Below are 23318 nucleotides of genomic sequence, written 5' to 3'. Positions count from 1 at the left end.
TTAAATAAGCAAATGGTTCTTGTAAAATCAATAAATGTAAAAATTCGGGAATTTCAAAGTATGGATAAATTCCAATTATCAACAGAATAGTTATTTGGGTTACTTTTGCAGATTTATTCCTGAGTCACCCCGTCTTCTGATGTCTCAAGGCAAATACGAAGCAGCTGCAAATGTTTTGGTACAAATCGCGAAAGTGAACGGTAAAGCAGAAAATGAACAGGAAGAAATTCGGATGAAGATGCAGGTAAGGCATTTCAGTCACGGCGAATTGAACTCAAATGGTGATTAATTTGTTAGTTCTTGAATTAGATGATTGAGTCATCCCGGAAATACATTTAAAAAAAAATCAAACTATCATGAAATTTCGATGTGAGTAAATGTCTTTGTGCAACAAAGTAACAACTGCAACAAATAAGCAACTCATTGCAGACACTTGTTTCGGGGTTTCAAAGAAATTTTTTAAAAAAATCAAACTATCATGAAATTTCGATGTGAGTAAATGTCTCTGTGCAACAAAGTAACAACTGCAACAAATAAGCAACTCATTATCATTGCAGACACTTGTTTCGGGGTTTCAAAGAAATTTTAAAAAATCAAGCTATCCAGAAATTTTTATGTGAGTAAATGTCTTTGTGCAAGAAAGTAATAACTGCAACAAATAAGCAAATCATTGCAGACACTTGTTTCGGGGTTTCAAAGAAATTTAAAAAAAATCGAACTATCCAGAAATTTTGATGTGAGTAAATGTCTTTGTGCAACAAAGTAACAACTGCAACAAATAAGCAACTCATTGCAGACACTTGTTTCGGGGTTTTAAAGAATTTTTTAAAAAAAAATCAAACTGTCATGAAATTTCGATGTGAGTAAATGTCTTTGTGCAACAAAGTAACAACTGCAACAAATAAGCAACTGAATGCAGACACTTGTTTCGAGGTTTCAAAGAAATTTTTTAAAAAATCAAACCATCATGAAATTTTGATGCTGAGTAAATGTCTTTGTGCAACAAAGTAAGAACTGCAACAAATAAGCAACTCATTGCAGACACTTGTTTCGGGGTTTCAAAGAAATAAAAAAAATGAAACTATCATGAAATTTCGATGTGAGTAAATATCTTTGTGCAACAAAGACTTGTTTCGGGGTTTTAAAGAAATTTTTAAAAAATAAAACTATCCAGAAATTTTGATGTGAGTAAATTGTCTTTGTGCAACAAAGTAATAACTGCAACAAATAAACAAATCATTGCAGACACTTTTTTTCGAGGTGTCAAAGAAATTAAAAAAGAATCAAACTATCATGAAATTTCGATGTGGGTAAATGTCTTTGAGCAACAAAGTAACAACTGCAATAAATAAGCAAATTGCAGACACTTGTTTCGGGGTTTTAAAGAAATTAAAAAAAGAAAAATCAAACTATCCAGAAATTTTGATGTGAGTAAATGTCTTTGTGCAACAAAGTAACAACTGCAACAAATAAGCAACTCATTGCAGACACTTGTTTCGGGGTTTCAAAGAACCTCTTCTTCAATGCAAAAAAGGATAAGCTTTTGAATGCTAAAAGGATAAGCTTTCTCAGATGACTTAACATCAACGTTGCTTTGCCTACCTTGCTTACTACTGTCATTTAATCATACAATTGGACAATTTTCTGTTCTCGTGATGTGAATTCGTTGTAAAATTAAAACGGTTTTTGCTTTTGCAGAAGTTTAAAGCTGAGTTGGAGAAAGAAAACGATGATGCGGAGAAGTCATCGCCATTAGACTTTTTTAGATATCCAACAATGCGGAAACGATTTCTACTTATTTGTGCAAATTGGTAAGATTTTATTTATTTATTTATTTACTTTATTCAGATTTTCAGCCAATACACTAATTTTATCAGTCAATGACCATCGGTCATTGTTGCTAATTAATTGAATTTTTATTAAAAGAGCGTAAGTCACATTTTAATAAAAATGAGTTTAATATGGCCTTATAGTGCATGAAGATAGACACACTTATATGTGAAATAAAGGTGTTTCTAACTGCTTCCAAAAAGACACAAGAAACACTGTAAAAAAATTCCGAAACGTTACTGGTTATTTCCGTGGAACGTCTCTCGATTTCACACGTTTTCACCTATTTTCCCCGGAAAAACAAGTATCTTCACAAAAAAGTTTCCTGAATCGCTACAAGTTGCACGCGTGCAGACTTTTCACTGTTGTGGAAAATATATTTAGCAACCAGTTTAAAGATTGAATGTGCTTGTTTATTAAGTGTATCGGCCTAAGGATACTCATGGCTATCCAGATCGATTGAGCTCCCAATGGAGAGTTTAAAAGTCAATGGAATAGCTACAGCTTTGCAAGGCAGGAATTGTAGGCAAGAGATACATGCTTGGTTCCTTCTTGCATAGCTTTGGCCGTGGTCGCTCTGATTTTTATGGAGCCTTCTTGGCAAATCAAGAAGATTCTAAACAATTACAATAAACCTACTTAATTTTTCTAGAATGTTCTAGAAACATGAATGGCTTTAACAGGGGAGATTTTGCACTTCTTCAGAAAGTTTCAAGGTTAATTTCAGAGAGGTTACTGACTTTCAGCGGAAAACGTTCCTGGTTTTTCCAAGATATGTTACTGGAAGAAATTGGGCACATCAGCTGCCTATTATTTTCGAGGAACGTTTCTGAATCGTTTTTACAGTGAACTGGCAAACACTGGTTTCTGTTATAAGAATCGTAAGTAAATTCTTGGTTTTTGTCGAAAGACCATGAATCAGCCAAAAATGTCAGAACGTGTATCCGTACTGCCAGGGGCGTTCACAGAAATTTTGGGGCCCGTCAAAAATGACTTTTACGGTCGCCCCTACATTTTATTTACCCCGACGTCCCTACGTGTATTTCACCCCGCATTTCAAAAATCTCTGGCCCCCTTTGGGTTTAGGCCCGGGCGAACAGGTGTCCCTTCTCCCCCCCCCCCTTTTCTCGTGCACGCCTCAGTCTGCTGCACTGTCATGCGAGTCATCCTCTGCTTCATCCAAGTTTCTGTCGCCTCTTTCAGATTCGTGCCCATTTTATTGCAGATTGCTCAGCTAATCCATTCAACATAATTTTCAAGGTACCACCAACATCCTCCACATACTGTCCAATCACGGATTGTATGGAATTTTCAAACGTTCAGATAAGACGAATCTATGTGAATAACGGGGAAAAATAAAAATTTGATGCACATATTCCGCTCATTTGAATGAGACTCTGCTTCTGCAAAAGCTGACATCGGAAATAAATAATAGATTCGTCCATTTCCGGCTGTAAAACGGATGTTTGTCTTTCCATACAATCCGTGGTCAGACAGTATATGTTAGCGAATTCACTGATCGTGTAGCGTTCCTGACAGCATCAACAATGAAACGCGACCCATACCAGGATAACTTGACAATATATTTTGGTAATGTTTAACATGCAGGGAAATGCTTTATTTCGACGAGACTGAACTGGATCCGGTATCTTAACTGTTTTTACTGGTAAAACTGTCATTTTAAGAGAATGAAGAAACGAAAAAGTGGTCAGCAATGAACTAAGGGGTTAAAATTTCAACTATCAAAATGTCACCAAACAGGCAATTGCTTCGTTCAAATGTAGAAGCACTTTCCACCCGTCCTACCTTGACGGGTGATTTTCTAGTTTATAGTATGAGCAACATAGTTACAGGAGCATCAGCACGCACTTTCTACACACTGTAAAAACGATTCAGAAACGTTTCTGGAAAATAATAGGCAGCTGATGTGCCCAATTTCTGCTAGTAACATATCTCGGAAAAGCCAGGAACATTTTCCGCTAAAAGTCAGTAACCTTTCTGAAATTAATCTTGAAACTTTCTGAAGAAATGCGAAATCTCCCCTGTTAAAGCCAGTCATGTCTCTAGAACCTTCTAGAAAAATTAAATAGGTGTAGTGGTATTGATTTGAACCTTCCTGATTTACCGAGAAGGCTCCACAAAAATCAGAGCGACCACGGCCAAAGCTATGCAAGAGGGAACCAACCATATCTCTTACCAGCAATTCCTGCCTTGCAAAGCTGCAGCTATCCATTGACTCTTTCTCTCTCATTAGCAACTTAGTTAACCTGGCCAGGCCATAAGCAACTTTCGGCCGATACACTTAATAAACACGCTCATTCAATCTTTAAACTGGTTGCTAAAAATATTTTCCACAACAGTGAAAAGTCTGCACGCGTGCAACTTTTGTAGCGATTCAAGAAACTTTTTTGTGAAGATACTTGTTTTTACGAGGAAATAGGTGAAAACTTATGAAATCCCGAGACGTTCCACGGAAATAACCAGTAACGTTTCAGAATTTTTTTACAGTGCAGGTTAGAGAGCATAAATGATGTCATGTCAGATTTTTCATTGCTTTCTTCTTTCGGAGAAAAATATTGTGCACTTTCAGTAAGTTAAAGGTTTTGATTGCATTCCTTAAGGTTATAGAAAAATTCCACCATTGCATTCAGGCTTCTTCAGTGGGTTTCGAAATATGTAGTAAATTTTTTATTCAATATTTTCTGAAGCGCAATTTTCTGGGTTTCTAATTTTAGTAATGAATTTCGTAGACTTTTGTAATTTTTATGCATTTTCTCAACTGCTGAACGTATGAGAACTGAAATCTCGAATGATAATACCGTATTCATTCTTAGAAAAATTTACTGTATTTTTTATTTCGTTTTTAAATGGTAAATCCACTGTTCATCATAAGAGACATTTAGTTTTCCTTGATCTTCTTGCAGATATACGAGGAAGGCGATTCAAATTACAGATGATGCTTCTGAAAATACAGGGTGTCCAGCAAAGGACTCCCTGATTTCAAAATTAGATATCTCGAAAACAAAAGACGATATTGAAATAAAATAAACGGTATGTTTATTGTGAAACCCATAAAAATCATATACAGGAACTCGGAAATTAGTTTAAAAAACTGCCAACAGGTGGCGCTGCACAATGTAATTGCAATAGAAAGTCTCCATAAATAGTAGTGCGAAGAGGTTAATTGTTTCAGCAGTAGTTCAGTCTCTCAGATATGCTTACAAATACGTTACAAATTATCGTCCAACCTCTTCGCAGCATTATTCATGGAGACTTCTATTGCAATTACAGCGTGCAGCGCCACCTGTTGGAACTTTTAAAAACTAATTTCCGTACTCCTGCATATGATTTTTATGGGTTTCACAATAAACATACGGTTTATTTTATTCCAATATCGTCCTTTGTCTTCGAGATATTTAATTTTGAAACCAGGGAGTCCTTTGCTGGACACCCTGTATTTGTTTTATAAGCAGAAAAAAAAAATGGGAGAACGTTCGCATGGAAATTTTGTGCGGAATTGGAAATCTTGCGGGATTTTGCTCTTAGTACCGTGGGATTAATCCCGCTAAATATCATGCGGGATCACTTGTGATCAAGACTTTGGTCTTGTATCGCAATGCCTGAGGACGCATGACCGCATAGGGGAGAATGTTGTACCTTGGGACACTTTTCATATTTTAATTTTTAACGCTAATTATTTAAATCAAATTTAAAATCTAAAAGTCACATTAAAATACCACAAAATATTTTTGAAAATTCAGGCAGTTTGAAAATAAAATATTGCTAGCCATTTGAAGTAAGAGTTCCAAACTGTCCCAAGGTACAACATCCTCGTGTACCTTTGGACACATTCTATTGTACCATGGACACTCATCATGATTCAGGAAACAACCATATACTAAACAATTTTGCAAACAAAAAAAAAATAGTTCTTTTCATGTTAATGAATTAAATCACGAATAATGAACAATGAATAATGAATTAATGAATTATTATCCAACAATAAATGTGTTTAAAAGACTACATCAGATTATTACATTTTTTTCAAGTTCCTAAACACAATTTAATTATAAAGAACCATGCATAAGTTGTAGCTTGGAACGTGTCCTAAGGTACGATATGTTTCGCTGTCCAGAGGTACAATCCACGTCGTGTAAGAAAAACCAAAATGGTAGTCAATCTAGATGCACTATCATTATTTTCTCATAACCGAAACATTTCAATTACTTCTCTTTTATAACAAAATAAAATTCAGTTGATTGTTTTTACAAATACAAGGACAGAAAATAAAATAAAAATGAAGGAAACATTTACTTTGTTTGTACTGAATATACCTTGCGTTCAATCTTCGAGTTGAACCGAACCAATGCTTCGGTCACTCGTCGTGTCTGCTAATTCTATGTTAGCCACCAGTTTGTTTCGCACTCTTGGCTTCCTTAAGAGGTTTTCCATCTCCAGTTCAGTCACTTTCCTATGCCGGGCTGATGAGTGCTAGTAAGCACGAAACTGCAGTCTTTGGCTGGAAATGACCAAGCTGGCGGTGTATTTCACGTATTTCTGCTTTAGCCCTGGCTAATGGGCGGTAATTTACTGAATTTACTTTGGAGTCATGCAATTTTATTTCTCTCACAAAATCATCCATTTAACGCTTTTGATGCTGATTGTTTTCTGGTACCATTTAGTGGTGAAGGCTACTATTAGAGATTACAAAACACATTGCTGCTAAATATAGATTCTTAAAAATTAGCAGTGTCCCACTCTCCCCTACACCGTGAATGAAGTCTCGGACTACATTGTCTCCAGCAGGTACACTGTAAAAACGATTTACAAACGTTCCTGGAAAATAATAGGCAGCTGATGTGCCCAATTTCAGCCAGTGACTTATCTCGCAAAAGCCAGGAATGTTTTCGCTGAAATTCATTAAGTTTCTTGAAATTATCCTGAATAATCCAGAGATCTTCCCGCTTAAAGCCGGTAGTATATCTAGAACTTCTGACTTATCTCAGGGAGGGATGATATAACAGCTCCATAAGCTGTATTACAATCATGGCCAAAGCTAAGCCAGAATTGCAAGTATCAAACACCTTACTTGATTGCAATGCTTACTCTGTCCGGACGAGCCATATTTGAATTAAAGTCAATACTCTTTATAAATACTCTCATATAATTTTTCAACATCCTGAAACATTACACGGAAATACTCAGTAAAATTTTGGAATTTTTCTACAGTGTAGGGGACTATCATCCTCAGCCATTTTCGACTTCAAAACCTGGATGAAAGCCCACTACGAAACATTTACAAGAGACCAAAGGTGAAAAGATTGGGGAAAAGTACAAGATATATTTCCAAATAAGTACATTATTAAATTTTTTTATAGAAAGGAAAACAATGTATGAGTTGAAGGGTAATAATCTACCATAAACAGTCTGGTTACCTCTCCACTTTTTTCATGTCTAAGATCAGGCCCGTCGTTTCGAAGTTTTCCTGGGCAGGGGTTAAAAGGCATATAGTCAATGCAAATTACATTGGGAAACAAAAAAACCACTCCCACTTTTATACAAATACATTAATTTCTCAAAGCCAGGGGGAGTAATTGCTCCTTTACCCCCCTAAATGACGGGCCTTTCTAAGACACAGCCAAACGCCTACAGCTCCAGCTTATCCTGCAGACAAAGTGAAAGTAATGGACATTGAGAAGATGATGGACTACCCTCACCCCCCCCCCCCCCAGTTCAACATCAAGATCACTTCAAAACTCTTAGGAATTGGTCAGAAACTGAAGCCTAAATTGCGACATTGAGCCACACTAGAGCGAAGATGAAAATAAGCTATTATAGTTGTTCTTTATTCAGTGAAACCTGTGTATAACGATACTGTCTAAAACGATAACCTGTCTATAACATTTTTTTTTTTTTTTTTGGCCCCAGCAAAATGTTAGCATGAATAATCAAAATGTCTATGACGATAACCTGTCTACAGTGAAACCTGTGTGTAACGATACTGTCTATAACAATAACCTGTCTATAACAATATTTTTATTGCCCCCAGCAAACGGTCAGCATGAATAATCAAACGATAACCTGTCTATTACGATATTTTTTTAGGTCCCAACAGTATCGCTGTAGACAGGTTTTACTGTATTACGACATTTTTTTAGGTCCCAACAGTATCGTTGTAGACAGGTTTTACTGTATTTAGTTCGCTGTTTTTTGCCTTGAAATATTTACTAAATATGCTCAATGTGTGTTGCACTCATGAACAAAACTACTATGAACCATAAAAACGTGATTTATTATTTTCATTCAAATGGTTCACTTATTCATTTTTAAATGTTCGATAAAGGGCGCATTTTTAGATATTTTTGCATTTAATTATTAAAAAAGTACTGCTCACAACTTTATGAAGCGTAAGTCATACATAAACACTAGCTTTTACTTTTAAACAAATTTTCTACAGTTTTGCCTTGGAAAGATTTCTTTAAAAAATATAAAGTTTTTTTTTTTTTTTTCTTTCTTAAAACATTTCTGATTATGGACTTACTCCTTTTCAACAAAAACTGATTCAACTTTCTTTCCCAACTATACCCCAAATTATTTCAAGTCCTTAATCGACCAACTTTTGACAGGTTGGGTGTCTATGCTATCTACTTTGGCTTTCAAATCAACGTAAAGAACTTAATTGGAAATGAGTTCTTGAACTTCTTCCTGATTTCCGCCATCGAGTTTCCAGCGCATTTACTAGCATGGTGGCTCATGGAACGAATAGGACGACGCTGGTGTACTGTAGGATCATTCCTAGTAGCATGCCTTGCCGGTCTGATACCAGGGGTGGCGCCCCCAGGTGAGAGATTTAATTTTCTGGAATTGTCAGTGAATGACAGGATTTGCTTAAATTAATACAGTAAACTCCCAATTATCCGCGAGTGAATGATCCGCGAGTCAATCAACAATCAGGAACATGTGTTTTCGCTGCAAAAAGCAAATACTGTTTGTCCGCGGATTGTACGTAATTTGGCAATCTGCCAAGTAAAGACTATTCCATCTGAATGAATTTAGTAGGGGAGAAGGGAAAATAACGATGGGATTTTGATGCACGCGTTTTATAATGTCACTAGTGCCTTATTCATTTATTGCATTCTCTACAATAAAATAAGGGAAAACAAAAATAGTTACCATAGAAACGAAAAGAAAATATTTTCATTTAGTTCAGGAACGTAAAAGCAAAATGGTAAGTTCAAAACTATGTTGTGAATAAATAAATCAATCACTTTTTGCCGCGAGAATATAGATCGAATATACTTTAGATTTCAAAAATGTTGCTGAAAGCAAAGTTTCATTTTTACAAAACTAAGGCTAAAAACAGAGAGGCAAAAGTGCACATCTTAAAAAACCAACAAATACCTCTATAAACAAATAGATACGTCCATTTCCGCCTATAAACTGGATATTAGCCTTTCCATGTAATCGATGGTCAGACAGTACCAATTGCTGTTTTTGTCCAAAATTTGTAAATTTCAACTCGGTTGTTTCGGTTTTGTTTACTTATTTATTTCTTGTGCTTTCTTCATCGTACATACACTAGTTCTTTATTGATGTTAAGTTCTGTTGTGCAAAAATACAAATATTTTTACTGGACTGTACATATTTTCACTGTTTAAAGAAAGTATTATGCATCACTGCAGATAAGTTTTTGAGGAAGGACAATTTTTACCTCATTTGTCCCTCATTATTCGCAACTCCAGAGCTCGAATACGCTACCTTGCGGTGTTTAACAATACTAAAGAAAATGGTAAAGCATTCCATTCCACGTGTTTTCATTGGGGTAAATTACAGGCTTCAGACAGTTTGTGGTGTAGTGTAATTTCAGAAGAATAGAAAAGAAAGCTTCCCACAAACACGATGAAAAATTACTGTCATTTACTAAGCGTCGAAGCAAGTTATAAGTTACGGCATTTGTTCGTTTTACCTTTTTCATCCGCCACTAGACAGTGGCTGCAGCGCTCCCTATACAGTAGACTCTCGATTATCCGCGAGCGGTTTATCCGCGAATCAATCAACAATCACGAACATGTATTTTCGCAGTAAAAAGCGAATACCAGTGGCTGTTTTTTTTTTTTTTTTTTGAAAAATTGTAAATTTACACTCAGTTGTTTTTGCTTGATTGATTTATTTAATTTAATTTTATTATTATTATTTTTTTGTGCGTTCTTCATCGTACATACACTTGTTTGTTATTGATGTTAAGTTCGGTTGTGCAAAAATACAAAACATTTGTACTGTACTCTATATATATTTTCACTGTTTGCAGAAAGTGTTATGCATCAATACAGTTAAGAATTTGAGATAGGACAATTTTTACCTGATTTATCCCCCCATTTTAGTCTTTTTGCGGTTATCCGCGATTTTTATTATCCGCGGCACTTGTGCCACCCAATTCCGCGGATAATCGGGAGTTTACTGTAGTTTATTGGAGTTGCGAATAGCCTTTTTGCGGTTTATCCGCGGTACCTGTGCCACTCAATTCCGCGGATAATTGGGAATATTACTGTAAATGTTTCAGAAACTCCTTATATGAGCGTGCTTAGATGATGATGTACTTTAATGATAGGCGCTAATATTTTCCCCCACTTTTTTTTAGATCATGGCTCAATTGGCATAATAGCATCTTTGCTCGGCAAAAGTGGAGCAAGTGCTGCTTTTATGAGCATGTACCTTCATACACCAGAGATCTACCCCACGACTCTACGAGGTGTTGGGCTTGGAATGAGCAACGCTGTTGGACACCTTATGAGCATCGTTTGTCCTTACATTGTCTGTCTGGTAAGAGGGAACTGTTAGCTTTGATGATGTTACTTTGATGATGTTGCAATATTTCAACTCACAGAGCATGGCCCCACTAGATGGCGCTGACGCTTAGCGGGCTTTGGCAATTAATGACTTTTCTGTGTTAAACCGACGCAGCTCATGCATCCACCAATCAACAAGTCTCAAAGTTTTTTTATAGGATGTCACCCATTTTGACCGCAAGAGGCACTAAACGGAACCTTTGCATCCACCAATCAATAGCAATGTAACGGAAAGGGGTTTCCCTGTAGTGCCCTCTTATTTGCCATGAGTTTCAGCGATTGTCACGGCCTACAAGAATTAAGTGGGGCCATTCACAGAGATAACTTAACAATCGAGTTGAGCTGCCGTAGGCGCTACATCTTTCGGGCAAAATTAGAACTTACATTGTCTGCCTGGTATAAGATATAAACCGCAAAGATAACGATATTTCTATTTCTGTGCCAATTCAAACAAATAACAGTTAACAATAGAGTCATATTTCCGTTGGCATTATTTATTATGAACATTGTTAGTCCTTATATTGACTGCCTGGTAAGCGATATATGTCAAGTCTAATGATGTTATTTTTTCTATTTCAACTCAAAGAGATAACAATCGAGTTGCATTGCCGTAGGTGCTACATCTTTCGGGCAAAATTAGTCTAGATTGTCTGCCTGGTCAGAGATAAACGACTAAGATAACGGTTTTACTCAGTAAGTTGCCGCACTACAGCCAGAGCTAAGGCGGAAATACATGAAAATACACCGCCAGCTCAGTCAATTCCAGCCGAGGACTGCACTTTTGGGCTTATTAGCATTCATCAGCCCGGCATAGGAATTGACTCAGCTGGTGGTGTATTTTCATGTAATTCTGCCTTAGCCCTGGCTATAGGGCGGATCCAATGCGTCCAATGTCGTCGTTAGGCCCCATGAAAGCTGGGGCCGAAGACGAAGATAACTACACTGGTGTGTAAAAATTAAGGACGAGACGGTTTTTTCAATATAACTTTGTACAAAAGCTTTCCAAATCAACACATTTAATACCGTAAGATCCCCAATATGTAAGGACATGCGTAATGTAAGCAACACTTACTAAAAGAGAAATCAGAGGGATAAAAAGAAGATTTATTTAAAAAGTAGCATGGAGTGCAATGCGACTGAAGGCCGAAACATCCCTGTGATGGGTGTCCAGCAAGAAACATCCGATCTTTAGTAGGGGATATGATCTCCCCCGATTGCTAGGCAGGTTTCACAGCGTCTGCCCATGCTGAGAATGAGGGTGTCAATGAGTTGTTGAGGCATTGCTGCCCATTCGTCTTGCAGCGCCAATCGAAGCTCCCGAATCGTTACTGGTGGTAAGGTACGAGCTGCCAAGCGTCTGCCTAGAAAATCCCATATATGCTCGATGGGATTCAGATCCGGAGATCGTGCCGACCAATCCTTACGTTCAATATCCTCACTCTCTAAGAGCTGTTCGGCAGCTACTGTGCGATGACATGGTGCATTGTCGTCCATGAAAAGGAACTGCGGACCCATAACGCCTCTAAAAAGATGCACATATGGAAGAAGAATCTCGTTACAATAACGGGTCCCGTTGACTGAACCTGCGTCGAAGATGTGAAGGTCTGTACGACTACCAAGCATGATGCCTCCCCAAATGAGAACACCGCGACCTCCATACCTGTCTCTTTCAATGATGTTCGAGGGATGATAGCGGCTTCCCCGCTCTCTCCAGATGAGTATGCGATGAGAATCGCTACTCAGACTGAATCTGCTCTCATCTGTAAAGAGTACTCGTCCCCATTCATTGTCTCTCCAATTCCGGTGTTCGCGGCACCACAGAGAACGCCTTCTCCGATGGGCAGGCGTTAGAGTTACACAGCGTATAAGGCGTCGTGCAAACAGACCACCACCGTGCAGTCTTCTGGCCACGGTAAAACGCGATATCGGTCGTCCAGTCGCCTGTGTCGTGTGTCTAGCGATTTCTCCCGCTGTCTGCCGCCTGTTTCTTCTGGCCTGTAAGACAATATACCGGTCATCTGCGGGTGTGGTTCCTCGTGGACAACCACTACTGAACCCCCGGATAGCTGTTCCTGTAGTTTGAAATTGTCTCAAGTCGTGAAACGATGCTGTGCGCAATTCCGAACTCTGCAGCCACACTTGTCACACTGCGGCCTTCCTCCAACTTCCCAATGATTCGACTTCGGGTAAAAGCATCCAGATGTCGTCTAACAGATTGGTTATTCGCCATTTATCGCTGAGGCAGCAACTCGGTGTGATTTTAACTGCTATACGGCGTGCAATCTCTTTGCCAGAAATACTGATCTTACACCGACAACATGCTTTATACTACTCAGACACTATCCCATTACGTCTGCCTGCATATCTGCGCATGTGCTACCGTATATCACCTTACTTAATCTCCTGATTGGTCTTTCTGTCCGCTCTGCCTCTTCGTTCATCTGATATGCTAATTTTTCGACTTCGTCCTTAATTTTTGCATACCAGTGTATTTTACTTGTGCCTGGTGTCAATAGGCCTTATATTACAGCAAAAAATTAAAAGTAAAGACAATTAAATTTACTGTCAACTCATCAATATGCGTCTTTTATACTTATTCTTGTATGCTATGACAATAGTTAACATATGTCACTAAATAAAACTAGAATTTTGGGGAAACTTTTTAAAAAGTTTATTTTTCTATAGTAATAACATGTCTACCCGGTTTTACCCCACTAGTGGGACAAAACCGGGTAAAATGACTTTTTTTTACAAAAAAAATAATAATAATTAAAAAAAAAAAAACAATTATGGTTTTGAAACTGTGGTTGCATTAATAGATACGTTGTGCATACTTTTACAAAATTTTGTTCCTTTATGCTAAAAACTGTGATTTCTGAAAGCCTGCAAACCTTAGGGTCCCGGTTTTACCCCACTTTCCCCTATCTATGTATGTCCAAGTTACTTCTCAACAAAAATCAATGAACTAAGCATCGATTCAGGTACCGATAGATTCCTAATTTTCCCGTCTTTATGTTTGGCTATTTGACATAATCCTCCGATAATAATTAGCAAAGATATCAATTAAAAACTATTAATTATGACACTTAGGTTTCGTCGTGGAATCCCTATTTTTCGAAGGCTTTTTTAAATTCAAATTATTATTCAGTGCTTTATCTCAACTTTCCGTAACAATGCTTTTCTTAAAATTTGTAGCATGAAAAAACTCACTGAGAAGAAAGATCTGTTGCCATTTTTCGTCTCGAATATCAACAAATAAAAGTCTGGCTTTTGTATTAAAGGCTTTTCCTGAAATCGGAGAATTATTTTTTTTCCTTTTTGGTTGTTTTTCCCCAATCTACAGAAGAATATTATTGATTTTTTTTTTCGTTCAAGCCTGATTGTTGATCACGCGTCACTTGACATAACTTTTATTTTCGATGTAGACCGTGCAAAGCCGGTCAACACAGCTGGTACAAACATAAATCTCGTTACGAAATTTTCAAACTGCTGAAGCTTAGCTTCAGTTCGCTGTTTTTTTACGCAAAGCCTTGAATACAATGCATTTTTAACCTTTTTTATTTTGCTCAAATTCCTTAACCACATCCTTCTCATGTCAGACATCAAATTTAGTACCTATCCTATCCCTCGGTTGCGGAGGTGTCATTCCATTGCCGCGAAATTGAACCCACATTTCAGGGTGCCGTTTTAAAAAGAAGCTCCGAATACTTGCCCGGAATGATACGTTCGTTCCTTCTGCTGAAGAAAATACAAAACGCTTCGAAAAAATGAGTTGTTTTTAAATGATATCAGATCATCTCACGTTATTTCACAAAAATGTGTACTTCAAAGTCAGACTAACATAAGTCACAGTTTCACTACTCGGCAGGAGAGCGCGAAAACGTTTGTCTGGTGCATACAAAGGTTGGGACTCGAGATCTTATAACTTTGGCAAATAATTATGAAGGATTTTTACTTATTTTTTTAAGTACGTTGTAATGGCTCCATGCGAAATAAGATTCTACGTATAATGCAGTAATAACCTTAAAATCATAAATTTTGGACTTATATTAGTCTGGCTTTGAGGTACAGTTATTTGAATCGTATTTGTACAGGATGTTCCAAAAATGACTGATACATTCGAAAAATCAATAAAAACTAAACGGGCAGCGAAAGAATTATACCGTTTGTTGCTTTGTTGCATTATGCTTAGGACAACAGTAAATTTTTAGATAGATGAACTTTCAAAATTAGTTACAGTTTTCTCAACAGATGGCGCTGCAAGTATTTCAAAAGGTATAAAAGAAAACGCAGCCTGTAAGATCGCCAAAGTGACCTGCATGTCGGAAAATTAAGAAAAAAACTAGACGGGGCAACGACAGAAATACACTATTTAGTTGCCCCAGTAAGCAAAATATCTTGCCTCCGTATTGCATAAAGGTTGACATGCAAGAAAAATCATCTTGCATTAATGCTGCCTCAATATTGTTATGTTACTCCATTTATACTGTCAGCAGGCTGCCACAATATTGACTGACAAGGTGTATGCAGCATAATATCAGGAAAATATCAAGGTAGGCTGCTTTTCTAATCCTGCATACGTTTTGATATGACAGGATAATATCAAGATGTTTTCATGACAGCATGAAAGCAAGGTCTACGCAAGATGATCCTGCTTTTGTAATTTTGCATACGTATTGTTATGACAGGATAATATCAAGATGTTGTCTTGGCAGTATGAAATCAAGGTCTAGGCAAGATGATCTTGCTTTTGTAATCTTGCATACGTATTGATATGACAGGAAATGTCAGGATTCATTGACATGACAGTATGAAATCAGTACGTTTGCAAGTTGTTTTATCTATTTATTTATTTGTATTATTTTCATTTCCAACTCGAGATTTAAATTTCATTCTTTAATTATTTCTGTTATTCTTCAAGACTGATTAGTTTTCTAGTCAAAGAATACTTTTTAAAGCAGCTGACATCTGATCGGAAATTCATATGAAGATATTAATAGTACTCGCAATTTAATTTTTAAAAAATGAAAATTTCTTCGTCTTGCGTAATACTTGACTTATTTTTTTTAATTCATGCTTCTAATTGTATTAAATGCTTAGTTAGGAATAATTGCGGAAGTTTTTATAGCACATTTAAGAGTAAAGATAGCCATAAATAAATAGATACAATAAAGTACATTTCCGAATGGATATCAGCTTTAAAAATATAAATATCCTCTGGACAAAACATAAGAATTTATCTTAAAGAAAACCATAAATAATCATAGAATAAAATTAATCTTACTCGTGAGATTGAAGTGATAATACGAAATTCTGGGCTGCATGTCCTTTGTTTCAAAGTCTAGAGACGGTCTCGGCCATTTCTATCATTGATCGCACATCGTCTGCGATATGGCTTGTCTAGTACTATATTAATAAGCAAATGCAGTTATCAGTCATTCAGAAGTTATTCCTAAAACAATACTATTCCACATTAATAACTAAGCAACCAACTTAGCGAAGCCTAAAGAATGCAACGTCACGTGCAGCGTGGAGGTCCTGGATCGACTGTAAGAAGGAGTAAGATAACATGCCAGCAATGCAAGGGACGCTGGGTATAAAAAAACTGTGCGTCAACGCACAGTTTCAACGTATCAACGAAGGTCCACCTGTTCTATTGTGTACTAATTACCTTGACGGCGACAGCATAAAATCAATACGATCTTGACGGCGTCAACATGTATGCATGCTGATATTGAAGGGTAATATCAATATTGGTAGTTTACGATGAATGCAATGTTGCACACGTGTTGTTATTGCAGTTTTGCTTTTTAATCTTTATGCAACCTGTATTCAGTATGAAATACGTCAATATTGACGCCGTCAGTATAATATCAAGATCTGTCAAGGTTGATGCAAGAAATTTTGCTAGTAGAGTGCAATATGCTTGGAAAAACAGTAAATTTTCAGACAGACACACTTGCGGCCTCGTCTACATACCTGTGTGCCATTTGTTGAGGAATATTGTAACCAATTCTGAAAGTCTGTCTGAAAACTGACAGTCGTTGCAAGCATAATGCAACAAACGGTGTATTTCTGTCGCTGCCCGTTTAGTTTTTATTGGTTTTGAAAACGTATCAGTCATTTTTAGAGTACCCTGTATATATCATTAAAAATACAAACTCTTAAAATGAAATTGATATAATTTAGACTTCAAAAGAACTTTTTATTTACAAACAGGCAAAATACAGTGAATCTGCTCCTTTTCTGGCGTTATCTGCAATTTCTTTGATGGCAGCGACATGTGCATCCCTTCTGCCAGAAACATTGAATAAGAAGCTCCCGCAGACAATCGAAGAAGCTGAAAATTTCGAGGACGATCACAAGTTCTTCTCCTGTTTTCAGCAAGCGCAGACAGTTTCATCGATATCTATTTCAGGATAACTGTTAAATACCAAGTTAATTACACTGAATCTGCTTCTTTTCTGGCGTTATCTGACATTTCTTTGATGGCAGCGACATGTGCACCCTTTCTGCCAGAAACATTGAATAAGAAGCTCCCGCAGACAATCGAAGAAGCTGAAAAATTCGAGGACGATCACAAGTTCTTCTCTTGTTTTCAGTAAGCACAGACAGTTTCCCCAATATCTACTTCAGGATTACTGTTAAATCCCAAGCTAATTACACTGAATCTTTTCCTTTTCTGGCGTTATCTGCCATTTCTTTGATGGCAGTGACATGTGCATCCTTTCTGCCAGAAACATTGAACAAGAAGCTCCCGCAGACGGTCGAAGAAGCTGAAAATTTCGAGGGCAATCACAAGTTCTTCTCCTGTTTTCAGTAAGCGCAGAGAGTTTCCCCAATATCTACTTCAGGATAACTGTTAAATACCAAGCTAATTACACTAAATCTGCTTCTTTTCTGGCGTTATCTGCCATTTCTTTGATGGCAGTGACATGTGCATCCTTTCTGCCAGAAACACTGAACAAGAAGCTCCAGCAGACAGTCGAAGAAGCTGAAAATTTCGAAGACGATCACAAGTTCTTCTCCTGTTTTCAGTAAGCGCAGACAGTTTCTCCAGGATTTACTTCAGGATAGCTGATCTCACGTATTCATCGTATATGGGGACAAGATACTGCATTTCGATACCGTTTCGAACTTCATGAAAAAGAACTAAATATTTTCTTTATAAGTTTTAGTTCCTTTTTAAGTTAGTGAAATGTGGTGCAAGAAGTTTTCAGAAATGAAACAAAATATATCGCCAAATTAAGTGCTACTTTCAATTAAAAAAAAAAAAAAAAAAACTGAAAAAACGTAGAACTGTTTGATACAAAGCAGTCGAGCAAATCTTTGTAGACCGCGACGTGTGCATAGTTTCTGCTAGAAGCGTTGAACAAGAAACTTCCGCAAACAGTCGAAAAAGCTGGAAATTTCAAGAGAGTCAGTGCATACAATTTCCATGGGACTTATTGCAAGATAAGAATTTTCTTTTGTATTCCTCGCTTGGTGCAGCTGCATTTCGATACCATTTCGATGTCGTTTTTTGAAGAAAAAGCGTCTGAGATAAAGTTGCAACGTTCGCGGTCACCAATTGCCAACGGGAGATCATTTCATTGAAAGTGGCTACCAAAAAATCATAACTTAGTCGCCAAAAGTGGCGACCATGCGTTTCTTTATTTGTGAAAATGTATATCGTACATCGTGCTACGACAACACGCTTCCAATCCTGAGACGTTCAGCGCATCAGTCCTGGAGAGGCCGACGCACAGTGGGGCGAAAACGCCAAAAAGCGCTTATAAATGGGATTTTTTTTCCTATATTAAATCGATTGAGGACTAATAAATTTGCGCAGGCCTACCTCTTAGGCAATCAGAACTGGAATTTCAGAGCCCTTCGTCCAGTACAAAGATGAAGAGAGCCTTTAGAAAGTTGAAGGACCGTGAGTGCGGAATCTTACAAAAATTGCTTTTAAGCAGTCTATAATTTTTGTTTCTTATTAAAGGTGGCTATATTTAATTTCTCTCGTGTCCAACGATAGTAATAGACGAAAAAAGGAAATGTTTGAATCCTTAAACCGAAAATCGGTTTGGATCAGCACCGAAAGCTTGGGAATTCAAGGCTTATTTTTTTCGAAACACTCTACAAAAAAATGTCCTCTTATGTCCTCTTAGAAATTAATATTAATTAGTCATAAATGATATGTAGAAAGACCCTAAAAAGGAATTAGCTGCGTAAACCAGCGAACTTTGGACCCTGAGCCCAAACAAATCGAGAAAACTCCATTATAACATACCTGTGTAAACAAGCAAGCGAGACTGGTTTAAAAACATTTTTAATTGCTTTTTGGTGTTTTCGCCCCACTGTGCGACGCATCCGTCATGTTGGAGCAAACGGGAGCAAGCGTACTTATTCTGCAACAGGGAAATACAGAATAAAAAAACATACCGTAGAACACTGCGATAGCTTTGCAAAGATTACAGAGCATTTATAACGTAATGATAGCAAAATTATGAGAAATAAATCGATATTAACCTCATGCAAGCGAGCTCCATTTCCGGGCTGCCAGTCACTTCGTCGGCTATTAATTGTCCATTTATTTATTTTTTTCTGCATCTGGTGGAAATCTGAAGAGCTGAAATCCTTTTTTGGAACTGTTTGCACAATAAACAGCCGAGCAACCACCCATTTGACTCAATTTAACATATGATAAAGTAGTGTAAACATCAGCAGGGCGATTCTCGAAAAAATGTCCCGTGCGTAACGTTAAGTTTTTTATTTTTTTCAGCTAGCCAAAGCCTATAAAAAAGAAGAGCCAACCAAAGAAGAGCTAACCAAAAGAGCTAACCAAAGAAGAGCCTATAAAAAAGAAGAGCTAACCAAAGAAAAATAGTGCCATTGGGGAATAATACATGCTTTAATATACTATTAAAGCATAACAGTTAATCCCCATATTTAATTAATAGTTACTTGAATAAAATAAAAAACTTAGCGTTACGCACGGGACATTTTTTCGAGAATCGCTCAGCAGCAATGCTATCGCTGCGAAGCACTGGGTCAAGTTTGCTCCAAAATTAAATGGCAGATGCTTCGGCTTCTCCAGCAAGAGGCTTTATTTATGGTGTCATCGTGCTAGTTTAGAAGGTTGTGAAATTTTGCTGGAAACTCGAGAAATCCGCATCCGAGACCCTTGAACTTATTAAGCAGGCTTATGGGGATGATACCCTAAGCCGCACAAAAGTTTTTAAGTGGCACAAAATGTTTAAGGAAGGCCAGGAGCCAGGGCAATATCCAGAGGACGGGCTCGACATGCCCCCCCTCCCCCGAAACCCGAAATATTTTGTACCACAAAATAGAAGAAAGTTTTTTTTTTCTTTCTAATGTCAGAAAAGGAATATAACAAAGTTTTTTATTCTTAATTGTGTAACTATTAAACGAGTGAAAATTGAAGAAATACAGAAAAAGCAATTCTAGTTCTCAAAAGCTGCAAAGCATACTTGAAATTTAGACATTTATTAGGAATTCCTGCTCTCTTTCCCAATTCAATTCAAGGCCTTCCAGGGCCAAGGCAGCTCCCCCCCCCCACCCCTTGTCAGTTTGTAGACTTACCCTCCTCCCCTAAAACTCTTATAAAACTAGCACTGCACCGATTTCGAGCCGGAGCCCCCAAAGGCCGGGCCCCTGGTTTCCGATTAGGCTAATATTTGGTTACCAAGATGTACCAAATTCAGCTTTTTGATCTTGATAAGTCTTGCGTAAAAAATGCAAAAATCAAGATTCTAGCGTTTTTGTAGCATATTTTTCAAGATACTTTTTTGTAACTGATGTGTTCCATGTCTTGCCATTTATGTAATACCGAATTCAGTATTTTCGAAGTTCTTTTGTTAATGCTTGTTTTTATCTTACGTCTAATGTGTACTATTAATATATTAAGCATGAGAAAAAAAAACACTTACTCTACTCTATTTCATTTTCTGCATTTCTTGTGATTGAAACAAAATAAATTTTCTTCATATTTTTGTAGTCTCAATACCCCATATCCCCTTAACGATCGAATAGTTTTCAAGAAAACGGCCATAAAAGTGTCTATTTTTTTTTCAAGAAAATTATATAAAAATATGTGTACGTACAACATGTGCAGTCAATTTTTCATTTTCAATATTTTAAACATTAAAAAAGAATTTTATTAATCTTTTGTGTAATACAGTAAAACCTCGCTATAACGAAATTTTGGGGACCAAAGAAATATATTGTTGTAGAGGGATATATTGTTATATCGAGGGCCTATATATTTTGATAATACAATAGGTTTTTTTTATTTAAATGTTATAGTATATGCATTACCTAGGTGTAAATGTTTTTATATATAGTATATCTGTAATACATTTATTGGCAAGGTGTTAATTATGACTAAATATTACTATCAATTGAAAGAAATTCCGAAAATAAGCTCGTAAACATACCTCAAATCCGTTTTTATTGAAAAAAATCCAATATTTTTGTTTGTTTGGCCGCTTTTTTGATTGTTAAGTCAACCAACAAGGTATACATTGAGTCCAAAGCACGAAAATGATCCTCGTTTGTGGATGGAAGGCTTGAAAAAAATGTCCGCAGAGATTTGACTGATTGAAGTGTTTCCTGGGTCGACAATAAGGATTGTGATGAACTCGTGTTATCATCATCATCTTCTTCTTCTTCCTCCTCATCGTCTTCATCACCACTATGTTTCATCTCACCAGTAATTTCAGAGAGAATTTCTTCATCAGTAACTCCTGCGAAAACAGTAAGATCGTCATCCGCTGTCAAATAATCCTCCACGTTCACTCCATATTTTTTGCCCGTTTTTTCCTCGAGTTGGGACACAGATGTTTGGAGATTCAAAACTATTTCCTGATCATATAAAATATCACAGTCTGAGGAATTTTCATCACAATCAGATAACATTTTATCTTCTAAGACACCTAAACCGGCCTTTTTCCAACAATTCAGAAAGGTTTTCTCTGTTACTGCCCACCAACTTCCAGCAATGAAGTCACATGAGTCCTTAACATTTACAGCTTTAAAAGGGTCTTCCACTTTATTTTCAATCCCCAGAAGTATCGATTCTACCAAACGTTTCCTATAGTATCCTTTAAAACATTTAATTATGCCCATGTCGAGTGGCTGCAATATGGAAGTGCAGTTGGCCGGAAAAAAAAAACAATTTCAACGCATTGTAGTTTTGGAATTGAGGTGTGAGCGGAGCAATTATCAATCAACAATGCAATTTTTTTCTTCCTCTTCTTCATTTCCTTATCTAACTTCAGCAACCATTCAGAAAAAAATTTAGACGTCATCCAAGCCTTTTTATTGGCTTTATATTCCACAGGAAGACTTCTCACATTCTTGAAGCACCTTGGCTTCAAAGATTTGCCGATAACAAGAGGTTGAATTTTATGCGTTCCTGTCTTCTGGTGCATACTTTTGAAGAATATCTTTCATCTTCTCTTGTCTCCAGGCATTTGCCTCATTCATCGGAGCAGATTTTTTCTCTCCGTGAATTTCCTGGAAAGTGATTCCGTGGCGATCCCGAAAACGCATTAGCCAACCATTGCTAGCTTTAAAAGTTTCGTTCCCTAGCATTGCTGTATATTTCCGTGCTTGTGCACATAACAAGGGTCCATTTATTGGGATATTTGTTGCCCTCATCTCTTGAAACCACTTCAGGACGACAGCATCAATGTTTTCATTAGTCGCGACTTTTAGTCGTTTTCGCTTGGGATTAACTGAATTTGATCTCACACCTTCAATATGTTTCCTCTTCTTGAGGAACGTTGCAACTGTAGATTGAGATAATCCATATTTCTTAGCTGCATCAACCTGCTTCATTCCATCATCAATATCGCTGATGACGTTGAGTTTATCTTGAAATGAAATTTGCTTTCTCCCTGCCATCTTAAGGAAAAATACACTAGTGAATAAAATCAAATCTTTCGTTTTCGTCGATCATGTGACAGTGATGACGCAATCAGATGGGAATGTTACACCTTTTCGGATCTCCAGCGCGACGCCATTTTGGAAACGCATTGTTTAAAATGTAGCGCGAAACTTAGAGCTAACCATTTTTAAAGAAAAAATAAAGTTTTAAGTTTTTTCTCTTTTTTTTTTGAAAATAGGAGGGGTTATTTTCAGGATTTTACTGTACTTGAAAACCAAATTATCGTAATAAAGAGGGGTTGAAAACTTTAAAAAAACATCGCTTTACAGGGGTTTATTGCTGTAGAGAATATCGCAATATTGAAAAGAGGATAACATTAATTCCAATGCAAGTTCACCGGGACCGCAAAATATTATCGTTGTAGAGGGATTTATCGTTGTATCGGATAGCGTTTGTAGCGAGGTTTTACTGTATAAGTAAAGATGAGTAAGTTTTTCTTGTGTGGTAAATTTCAAAGCTTGAGATACAGAGACCAACGTCACAATCTGGTAAGAAGTACCAAAATTCCTTGCTGTGTCTCTGCAATTACATTTAAAATCCGCAATTACGTTTAAAATGGACTGGTGCTGATATCTAGTGTATAAATAGAGAAATAAAATGTATTCCGAGCGAAAGAAATGAATTGATTTTAATCGTTTCGTCGCGTTAATATTACACACCCCAGCACGGCAATATCACGCGCACGAGAA

General features: G+C 37.0%; 2 protein-coding genes across 2 annotated transcripts; one reads left to right on the top strand and one right to left on the bottom strand.

Moving 5' to 3' along the window:
- Window positions 1-139: 139 nt before the first annotated feature.
- On the top strand, window positions 140-17359 carry LOC129228661 (carcinine transporter-like). The gene is made up of 5 exons (XM_054863345.1): window positions 140-244; window positions 1699-1811; window positions 8457-8671; window positions 10469-10650; window positions 16896-17359. Exons 1-5 carry the CDS (start codon window positions 140-142, stop codon window positions 17097-17099), a joined length of 819 nt encoding a protein of 272 aa, XP_054719320.1. The 3' UTR covers window positions 17100-17359.
- LOC129228660 (tigger transposable element-derived protein 6-like) lies at window positions 17337-21806 on the bottom strand. The gene is made up of 2 exons (XM_054863344.1): window positions 21320-21806; window positions 17337-17452 (listed from the first exon to the last, which is right to left on the bottom strand). The coding sequence occupies exons 1-2, from the start codon at window positions 21804-21806 to the stop codon at window positions 17337-17339; spliced, it is 603 nt and encodes a 200-aa protein (XP_054719319.1).
- Between the last annotated feature and the right edge of the window lie 1512 nt (window positions 21807-23318).

This window comes from Uloborus diversus, chromosome 8, assembly GCF_026930045.1.
Source record: "Uloborus diversus isolate 005 chromosome 8, Udiv.v.3.1, whole genome shotgun sequence".
NCBI classification, from domain to species: domain Eukaryota; kingdom Metazoa; phylum Arthropoda; class Arachnida; order Araneae; family Uloboridae; genus Uloborus; species Uloborus diversus.
Note: the sequence above shows the minus strand (reverse complement) of the source record. Positions and strands in the feature narration are given on the sequence as shown.